The sequence below is a fragment of the Morus notabilis genome, unplaced genomic scaffold, assembly GCF_000414095.1.
Source record: "Morus notabilis unplaced genomic scaffold, ASM41409v2 Scaffold361, whole genome shotgun sequence".
NCBI lineage: Eukaryota > Viridiplantae > Streptophyta > Magnoliopsida > Rosales > Moraceae > Morus > Morus notabilis.
The window spans coordinates 197,270-208,421 of record NW_010357470.1 but is presented as its reverse complement, the minus strand read 5'-3'; the positions used below and the strand labels follow the sequence as shown (position 1 = coordinate 208,421).

The 11,152-nt window shown below is 30.1% G+C and overlaps 2 protein-coding genes across 3 annotated transcripts in view; one reads left to right on the top strand and one right to left on the bottom strand.

Moving 5' to 3' along the window:
* Nucleotides 1-287: 287 nt before the first annotated feature.
* LOC21391502 (IAA-amino acid hydrolase ILR1-like 5) lies at nt 288-4,623 on the top strand. The gene is made up of 5 exons (XM_010090086.2): nt 288-650; nt 794-919; nt 1,093-1,407; nt 2,915-3,037; nt 4,049-4,623. Exons 1-5 carry the CDS (start codon nt 309-311, stop codon nt 4,445-4,447), a joined length of 1,305 nt encoding a protein of 434 aa, XP_010088388.1. The 5' UTR covers nt 288-308; the 3' UTR covers nt 4,448-4,623.
* Nucleotides 4,624-8,094: 3,471 nt separating this feature from the next.
* LOC21391501 (stem 28 kDa glycoprotein) overlaps nt 8,095-11,152 on the bottom strand; it is a 4,259-nt gene continuing 1,201 nt past the window's right edge. Inside the window, exons 2-4 of one of the 2 annotated variants that reach the window (XM_024171069.1) lie at nt 10,402-10,614; nt 9,373-9,552; nt 8,095-8,181 (exon numbers count right to left, since the gene is read on the bottom strand). In XM_024171069.1, the coding sequence (XP_024026837.1) occupies nt 9,378-9,552; nt 10,402-10,614 (388 nt within the window). In that variant the 3' untranslated portion in view covers nt 8,095-8,181; nt 9,373-9,377. Of the gene's footprint in view, nt 8,182-9,159; nt 9,553-10,401; nt 10,615-11,152 lie in introns of those variants that run through there. The other variant, XM_010090085.2, reaches the window with a different exon arrangement.

The window sequence follows — 11,152 nt, the reverse complement described above, 5'->3', positions numbered from 1 at the left end:
AAATCGGTTTTCTGGACCACCAGTGTGTACCACTTTCAAACTTTAAGTATCATACAAAATTATCTTAATAGTATCTTGGCTTTTCTGACGAAAATGCATATAATAATATCACACTTAAAAACAATATAATATAATAATACTATTGTTTCTATTGGCAGTTAGAGACAATAGTAATACGTATAATAATATCACACTTTTAAATTGGAAACGTGTTTCAATTCTGGTCGGTCAATGAGGCATATTTATTCCCCATCTATAACACCTGTTGCCAAAAACACCAACCTCAACCCCATCATCAGTAGAAAAATATGGCGTTCGCCAAGTGTTTTACCTCCTTCCTTCTAGTCCTTTGCGTGTTTGTACCAACACTCGTACTCTCAGACCTCTCTATAACGTCCTCAAATTTCCTCGAGCATGCCAATAAACCAGAGGTGTTTGATTGGATGGTGGGAATCAGGAATGACCTTCATGAATGTCCAGAATTGCTTTACGATGTATTTGAGACCAGTGAGCGGGTCAGACAGGAGTTGGATAATCTGAAAATTCCCTACAAAAGCTCGGTAGCGAAAACCGGTGTCATCGGCTATGTCGGGACTATGGAAGAGCCTTTTGTTGCGCTAAGAGCAGATATGGACGGACTGCCAATCCATGTATGTTTTTGCAATATCTGTTTTAGTCCTACTCTGCAGACTCTGTGATCTTTTTTAAGTAATAACCATTACCTTAAAATATAATTGTTGTGTTAATTAAAAGACAATATTGAATTAAGTTGCACTAATTATGTATGCTTTAGGAAATGGTGGAGTGGGAGCACAAGAGCAAAATCGATGGAAAGATGCATGCTTGTGGACATGATGCACACACAGCAATGCTTCTCGGTGCCTCCAAGATCCTCAAAGAACATGAAAAAGAGTTGCAAGTAATAATTTGTTAATTTCTATTTACCACTTGTTTTCTTCTAGCTAGTTATTTGACTTTCTTTCGAACAAAAACTAGCTATAGTAAGACAACGAGAAAAAAGAAGCTAATTATATACCAGCTTTAACAGCCCTAAGCATAATTTATACACATGTACTGTTTTAATATTATTAGGGAACTGTTCTTCTTGTATTCCAACCGGCTGAGGAAGGAGGAGCTGGGGCTAGGGAAGTCTGGAAAACCGGACTTCTAAAAGAAGTGAAAGCCATATTTGGGCTACATGTCGCGCCGGATGTACCGGTAGGCGTAGTGGGGTCCAGAGCAGGTGATTTTATGGCCGGGAGTGGCACTTTTGAGGCTGTAATTACTGGAGAAGGTGGTCATGCAGCTCAGCCTCATATGGGTATAGATCCAGTAGTAGCAGCTGCTAATGTCATTATTAGCTTACAACATCTCATCTCCCGCGAAGCTGAACCGGGAGACCCTCAGGTAAATAATTTCTCACGAGATTTGCATTTGTAAAAACTAATTAATTATATGGTTTTTTTTTTTTTTTGGGTAGTGTAGGGCGCGTTTGGAACTCTTTTTAAAATAATCTTAATTTTTGTATGAAAATAAAAATGAAAATGTTTTCAATGTCAGACAAAAATCATTTTTAAAAATGCGTTTAGTAGTTTTATTAAGAGATTATTTAAGGTGTAAAAAAATCCATTAATATCTCTCTTTCTCTCACTTTGTTCGAGAGTGGAGAAAATGAAAACAAAAAATAAAAAATGACTAAAAGTCTTTTTTTTATTTTTCTCTCATTTTACGCTAAATCATAAAATCGTTTTCACTTATATTTTTTATTTTTATTGCACTAAACGTAATTTTAAAAATATTTTTATTTTTTTCTCAAAAAATATAAAAAATAAATAGAAGATTAATTCCAAACACGACCGTAAGATCACTGCATGTAACAATAAGCATAATTAGTTAGTATTGTTTAAAAGAACAATAAGCATGAGTACATAAATGTTTCTACCAAAAAGAAGTACATAAATGTTTAGCTTCCATTCGTGCTTTTTGATGTTTGAATACGACAAATAATCTACCTATTGATTTATCAAATAAAAATTACCTTATATTATAATATGTTTACAGTACTACACTAATCTATTAATGAGCAGCTTATTCTCCACATGATACCTAGTTCGTTTTAAGTTTTTCTATCAAGAAGAAAAATAGATTTTGTGATTTGTGAACATTTATTTCTTCTGGGGGATAGGACTACTTTGGATATATTTGGTAGTGATTTTTAGAGTACAAAATCAATTCTTTAACCATCCACAGTTGAAATTTATGTTTAGTAAAAATTATGAAAAGTTATTCTTAAAAAATTTTTGAAGAATTTACAGTTAAAATTAAAAGCAGCTCAAAAACAACTTTAGCTTTAAGATTGTACGACAATCATTTTAAAGTACAATTAATAAAACTTTTATAATACTTATAATGTCCCTAGAATCAATACTCGTATAATTATAATTTATCAAATATTCAGCTGTTTTTTGTAATAATTTTTTTTTTACAGCATAGCTAACAATAATTTTTTTAAAATCTACAGTACTACTAAACTAATCATTTGTTTGAGGGAAAAATCAAACACATTGCTTTTAGGGTCGAATAATAGCAAACGAAACGTGTTAACCGAATATAGACGTGGGAAGTAGAAGAAAACTTAGAAAAAAAGGAGGAAAGAAAAAAAGAAATAAAAAATCATAATCATTAACTTTTACCTCAAAAATCATAATCATGTCTTAATTAGGTTGTTTTGTAAAAACAGTAATTAATTTCTAATAATCTTAAAGCTTCCAAATTCGTGTCATCAGACTTTCTTATCGAAACATATAAATGTTCATACATTAGTAAATCTCGAGTTACCCTACAGGCTACATATAGTTCCAAATTATCTTCTGCTGGTACTGGACTAATAACTATGGCATTATTTAATCTGCAGGTAGTAACAGTTGCAAAACTTGAAGGGAGTGATGCATTTAATGTCATCCCGAATACTGTTACAATTGGTGGCTCTTTCCGAGCCTTTTCGACCATCAGGCACCTTAGGAGGCGTATTGAGGAGGTAATTAATTAATCAGAAAAAATAAAAACTAGGTCAATATGAAAAGTTTAAAAAAATATATAGGTTAATTTTTAGTTATAAAAATTAATATGTCATAATTTGTTAAGTTATGGTTCATAATCAGATAAGTTATGGATAAACTTGTCAAATTATGGTTCATAGCCAGATAAGTTATGGACAAAACTCGTGAATTATGGACAATAACTTGTCAAGTTATGGTTTATAATCAGACAAGTTATAGATAAAAATAGTAATTTGGCATATTTATTAACTTATGTAAACTATTAGCCTATTAATTTTAACTCATCTCAAATCTTAGCATATTTCTCTCTTTATCCCTTAATTAATTGATGTTTATTGACTGTTTCTTTCGATGTATTGTATGTGGAGTTAAAATTGGCCCAAATTTTCTTTTTTAGCTAAATCACTCAGGTTCTTCTGTTCATTTTACCGATTTAAATTTAAAATTCAAGTTTTGTTATAGTAAAAAGTTCTCAAAAATAGTCACATCTAATTTTTTTACTATCATAAAAAGTTTTCACATAAAATCAAATTTCAACTCGAATTAAAAACCTGAATCGACGAACTAAATGGACCCTCAAATAATTTTGTAATATGCCATAGATTTTTAGGGTTGATTGACTTTTGCGGTCTCAAAACTATTATAAATATGCCACAGTAGCATAATTTAAAATTTTTGCACTGACTAAAATACCCATACACCTTGGGTTTTTTTACCCTTTTCTCCCTCCCTCTCCTGCAGCCTCTCTCTCTCTCTCTCTCTCTCTCTCTCTCTCTCTCTCTCTCTTCCAGTCGTGCCTTCCCTAATCTCCATGGATCCTGATTAAAATACCATCAAGCGCTGATGTTATGTTCTCAGTTTGGGATGAGTTTAACATTTTAAGCCTAATTCTAGTTTTTTTTTTCCACCTCCTTTTCGTTTGTTTTCTAGTTTGTCACACTAATCATTAAATAAAGGAACTCAAAACTTGTGTTTGATATCTGTTCTAGGTCATAGTAGCGCAGGCCGCTGTGTCCAAGTGCAATGCCGCCGTCAATTTCTTTGAAGATGTTAAACCCTTATACCCTGCAGTTAATAACAACGAAAAATTATATGATCACTTCAAGAATGTAGCGACTCAAATGCTTGGGCCCCAAAGAGTTCTTGAAGCTCCGCAAGTAACGGTGTCGGAGGATTTTGCTTTCTACCAAGAGGAACTACCGGGATTGTTCTTCTTCCTTGGGATTAAGAACGAAACGCATGGAGAAGAACCGGTTCACTCAGCTCACTTCGACATTGCCCAAGATGCATTTCCTTATGGTGCTGCACTTCATGCCTCATTAGCTACTACGTACTTGTCTGATGTTCTTGGATCACAAGGCAAACAATACCCGCGTGATGAACTCTAATCATGAATTTCATCATCACGATGATTACTTCTGTAGAATAAGCTTCATTGCATATTTTTAAGGGCATCTTTATATGTATGCGATGAATTCTAGTTGATTTCAGGACTATGTTATTTAACTAAATTGTATGTTGATATTGATAATTTCACAATAATTTGAACACTTTTGAAATGTCTGAAGCTATGTGTGTGTTTTTAGGTGATGAAATGTTTTTCAATCAAATATAGAAGTGTTGCAACCAGAGTTTGGTTTCAGTGGGACAGAAACAAAGAAAAAAATTTATAGGGTATATAGCAAGAGACTTGGGCAAAACCTTTTAATATTATTTTTTAAAAATATACTTCTTCATAAATATTTATTTTATGTCTACCGATATCACATTAAAATGATAAAGTACACAAAATTATCAAAGTTTGATATAAATCATCTAACGGTTTAAAACAAAGCATATCGGTAGGATATTTTTTCATATCCTGACCGTGTAGAATTCTCCTAATGTCTTAAGATAATAAAAAAATAAGAAACTTCTCTAGTGGGATAAAAAAATGAACTACAGGCACACTGCAAAAAACGAGGACTTTAGCAACGGCAGAACTCATAGACCTAAATAATTTAAGTTATTTGTTTTATTTTTAATTTTATTATTTTTAATTTAATTTCGATTGTTTCAATAATCTTTTAGATTATTAATTTTGGTATTTAATTGAGATTAACCCAATACTCATGGGATCGACATTGATCTATTTATTACTTTATTATTTATTAGCGATAGGGTGCATTTACACTGTGATTTTTCACAACGTGTATCTATATGCATATTTAATTTAAGCAAATCAATTATTATTTAAAAAAACAGAAATTTAAAGCAAATCAATTTATTTCCATGTGGGTGAATTTGGAATTTTTTTTAACAAAATTAGATCCATTTATCCTTTTTTTTCTATTACCAAACAAAATAATAGATAAACATGATCCTTCATATATATACCTATCATACAAAATATTTTTTAGAAAAATCTCTTCTAGCGAACAAACCCATGCTTCGTTTGTTGCAATAAGTACAAGATCTTATTTGAGATTTCTTAAGAATCAACTTAGTGCAAATACTATAGCGAGTCATGAATCATAAACAACTCACTATGATCCATTAGGATCCATATTAATCTCTAATAATAGGTCAAATCGTACCATTCCATTTTATTCTATTCCAAAGAAAATATTATCCTTCCTTCCCGATTTTTTTCTCTAATATCCAATCTATCCATGCACCAATCCATCCTTCCTACCAAATGGATCTTAAAGGCCTTTCTTCCCTATTTTTTTCTATAATACCTAATCTATCTCTGCACTAATCCATCCTGACCTTAAAGGTCAAATCTGCAAAGAATTGGACCACACGGTCAGCACCATACTCGGTATTACCTCTATAGATATACTTTTCTTTTGTTACATTCATATTGGTCTTAAAACACCAAAAATAAAAAATAAAAATAAAATCCCACATCGAAAGTAAAAGAAAAAAAAAATAACTCATATATACCAAAAAAAAAAAAAACAAAACAAAAAACATTATGGGTCCTTTCAACTTCACACATATAAAACTCAAATTACATGTTTTCTTCTTATTTTTCAATTCTATTATATGTAACTTAATCTTTATTTCTTTGATTATCCTTATTTTTGCCCCCAGATTATGTAGCTTTGCCCGACTTTTGATAAACAACTTTCTTCTCTCAATATTCTGTGAGGGAGCAATCAACTAATTAACGATTTATTTAGATGATGTAGCTTGAGAGAAACATTAAAATTTGACAAGTAATTTTTGAATTTTGATAATTAATTTCTGTAAAAGATGAACAAACTAAATACAATTTTGCAACAACGTACGATTGGCTTAAGAAGTGGACAAAACCTAATTTTTTAATCATGTATGAGGAAAATAGAATATTAACAAAATTAATCATGTTGGAAATAGAAGGGTAATTAAATTCAAGGAATCTGGGATTAATGCGGTGGACCACTAGCTAGTATCAAACACATTTTTATTCATCAAAAGTATCAAACACATTTTTATTCATCAAAAGTATCAAACACACATTGTTTTTTTGAGTGAACTACCAAACACGTTTAAAAATTTTTGGATCCAAAATTATTCAAACCTGCCTGCATATAATATGCGACGTGAATAATGTATTGCACAAACTATGATCTGTTGAATTAGCCAAAATTGTTTAGTTTCATGACTTGTGTGTTATTCTAATTTTAGGCATTCTGTTGAGTTTTTTTTATTTATTGTTTCAGTAGTGGCAGGTTGTTGTCTAGTCTATAGGTGAAAGTGGTCCATGTTAAATGTTAATAGTCAAGTATCTGTTGCTATTTTATTGGCATTTCCTGTTAGTGTATAGCCTATTTTTTTCTGAGGGTACGGCCTATTTAAAGACCTTTAGTTAAGGAAATAAAACACAACATTTAAATCACTTTTCCTTCTCCTTTTGTTTTACTCTCGGCTTTATTATTTTCTTTTGTCTCCACTTTGTAATTACATGATCAGTAATTGCGACGTGATAATAATGTTATCGGCCGGGCAGATGAAATTTCTCTTTAAAATTATAGCGTCAGTTGGATTGTTTGACTAATCGTGTATAATGCGCAGCAAAAAAATAAAAATAAAAAAATAAAAAATAAACCTAAGAAAATCAAATAAAATAGTATACATAAAACTGTGAGATTCACTTGATTTTATAAATTTAGTGTATATATACATATATAGGTGAAATTTTAAGTTCTCTACAGTCCGATATATATAATTTTCTTCATGTGTACTTTTGTAGGCCTAACTTTTTTCTTATATGCCCGTTCAACTTAATATTATGTGTTGGATTATATTTATTAAAAATTACATTAAAAAAACTAAGTCTTACACACATGTTTGAGCGATGTTAAATGATCATATTAAAAAAAATTACACTGGCAGGTTGTTGTCTAGTCTATAGGGGAAAGGGGTCCATGTTAAATGTTAATAGTCAAGTATCTGTTGCTATTTTATTGGCATTTCCTGTTAGTGTATAGCCTATTTTTTTTCTGAGGGTACGGCCTATTTAAAGACCTTTAGTTAAGGAAATAAAACACAACATTTAAATAACTTTTCCTTCTCCTTTTGTTTTACTCTCGGCTTTATTATTTTCTTTTGTCTCCACTTTGTAATTACATGATCAGTAATTGCGACGTGATAATAATGTTATCGGCCGGGCAGATGAAATTTCTCTTTAAAATTATAGCGTCAGTTGGATTGTTTGACTAATCGTGTATAATGCGCAGCAAAAAAATAAAAATAAAAAAAATAAAAAATAAACCTAAGAAAATCAAATAAAATAGTAAACATAAAACTGTGAGATTCACTTGATTTTATAAATTTAGTGTATATATACATATATAGGTGAAATTTTAAGTTCTCTACAGTCCGATTATATATATAATTTTCTTCATGTGTACTTTTGTAGGCCTAACTTTTTTCTTATATGCCCGTTCAACTTAATATTATGTGTTGGACTATATTTATTAAAAATTACATTAAAAAAACTAAGTCTTACACACATATTTGAGCGATGTTAAATGATCATATTAAAAAAAATTACACGTGCCTGACTGATCCGATTGCCGGACATGCAATTTGTTGCTTTAATTAATTTGTTTCGTGTTCCATCCTCTTGTCCTTCACTTTCTCTTGCATGATTCTAGACGGGTCCAACTAGCAGGAAAAGATTAGTTATCACGATAGCAGAGAACAAAACGACAGCATGAGTCTATATGGCCCTAACCATAACATGAAGAGCAGAAGAGGAAACGATCATACATTCATTGTAATGTGTTAAAAAAAACAAAGAAAAAAAATAAACATGCTGATGATCTCCAGTAAGTTTTACCATAATTCTTGCGAATCTGAAATAGTTTTAAAAAACGTGGAAATTTCAGACAAACTAAAGTAATAATTTCATGTTATTATGTCCACTCCCATTCTTGATATGATACATAATACGGGGTCAAAGAGCTACATCCATTCTTGATATGATACATATATTATAATGTCGCTTCTTTTCAGTACTCCGACAAGTTCTGATCAGTTCTAACCAATGCTAGATATTCCTGATCATCATCAGTTTGACTTCATAAATTGAAATTAAAGTTGGACATGTACGTGAATGGCCAAGGTAATTAGGAGTGTAGGACAAAGTTTCTTTCTTTTTCTTTTTCTTTTATTTTTTTCTTGGACATGATCAAAGACAGCAATAATCACTTCCGAAATTCACTCTCGATCACTAGCATAATAAGCTGTTCAGGAAGCATATAAGCTCTTAAAATACCTCTTCATAATTTGTTTTAGGTCTTTTTATGGCGGTAACCCTTACGGTAGTGTATGTTTATGAACAATAAATTTAGTCAAAATCACATGAAAACGAAAAAGTATGTAAAATTATCAAATTTTTTATACAGATCTGATTTTACTGATTCGAATTTTTAATTTCAATTGTACTATAGTTAAAAGCTCTCATAAAAAGTCACATCTAATTTTTTTGCTACAGTTAAAAGTCCTCATATAAAATCACATCTCAGCTCGAATTAAAAACTCGAATCGGCGAACTGAACAAAACCCTAATGGTTTGAAACAAATTCTCTAACCTGACTTGGCCCACGAGTAGACTACTTGTGCTTGATTAAAAATAGGGAAATTATAGTATTTAAAAATTTTTTAGACAAGGAATTTGCTCACTATACAGTACTGTGTGATGAGTTCTATTATATAGCTAGCTTGGAGCCGGACACAATTTCTGATCCGAAAGTTACAGCTAAAATCTTTACTTAATTAACACCGAAATTGTAAGAGTAAAACGCGTACTGGCACACACTTGATTTAGTAAAGCGCGTACTTAATTCAACTGATGTAGTACATGGGATCGGGCAATTTGAAGGTCCTATTGCCAGGATCTGTTCCCAAAAGATCACTCCATTGATCCCCTATGTTCCCAACAATGCTATATCCATCCTTCACCAATTGCTTCCTCTGAGCTGATTTGTACTCAAGTGACGATGCTGACTTGTCTGAATCCCTGCAGCAACCATAGTAGTATAGTTCAAATCCCGTAACAAAGTGTAATACTAATAGCACTTATTTATATATACTAATTTTAGAACGTGTGAAATGTTTATTGTTTATTGAGAAATTTATTTATACAACTATTTAATAATTTTTGAATTTATTTTAAAAAGGAATGTGTGTAAAGATAACAATTAACAAAAAAAAAAATTAAGTAGGGATATATTTAAAATAAATTATTCTAACCAATCAAAAATAAAATAGGATTGCATGTGTAAAAATTACCCTCATATGAGTAAAGTGAAGAACAATATATTTTTAAAAAACACACAAATAATTAAACTGTAAAAAAATTCACAAAAGAATAAAGATAAAAAAGATAAACAAGAGGAAAAAAAAGTATAGGGGCTGCCACGTTGCAACCCCATAAAAAAGAACTTTGACTCTTTTATGTATTGTTAGATAAAAAGGAATGTTGTAAAGATAACAATTGATAAAAGAAATTAAATAGGGTTATATTTGAAGAAAATTTTTGTAACCAACCAAAAATAAAATAGGAGCACATCTATAGAAATTCTCTCATAAGAGTAAAATAAAAAATAATATATTTTAAAAAAACACACTAACAAAATTTAAATGTAAAAACATTCACAAAAGAATAAAGATAAATAAAATAAAATAAAAAAGAGAGAGACTGCTATGTGACAATCCCTTAAAAAAACTTTCTCTTTTATGTATTGTTATATATATATATATATAAATATATATATATATATATATATATTTCACTAATTCCATATATATCAAGAGTGTACTAGCTACCATGCAATTCAACTTGATATTTTGTTAATTAGAAGCTTACTTCCTGAGTAAAACTTTTTCCCATGCCTTGTATCCAACATATATTAAATTCCTCTCAGTTGCGGATCGTGTTTTTTCGTATCTCCCTGACAGGAACACAATCTTAAACCCCAAAGATATTAAGCTTTTGTACAATTTAAGAGTTTCTGGTAATGCCGGGGCATCTTCCGTCAGGATCCATTCAGTGAACGACGTGAGATTGAAAGGCTCCACTCTGAAAATATATCATTAATAAATTTACAAATTCATACTGATATGTAACAAATAAATTAAACTAAATCACAAAAGTAGAAACCATTTTTTCATTTAGCATATCTCATAGCAACTTTTCATTCTATAAATAAGAAATAAAGATTAATAAAGTAGGATCGAGCCTACAACCTTTCACGCAAAAACCTCTTTGCAATGGAGAATGGTAATAATAATGGAAATTAGAATGATAATAATAATAGAACGAAAAAGTAAGTTGATTTATTTATTTGGTTGTAATTTTTAAGAATATTATAGAATAGAACATGAATATTTTCATGTTGATAAAATTACCCTTATGTTATATATAACACTAATATTTTATATATCAATATAATTAATATAATATATAAAGTGTAATATAGTATAATAAAGTTATTATTATATAATATATTATATAATAAATATATTAAAATTAATACATTATATAGTTACATACACTATAATAGATAATAATATTAGAATTATAAGAGTATATTAATATTTAATTATATTAAATATTA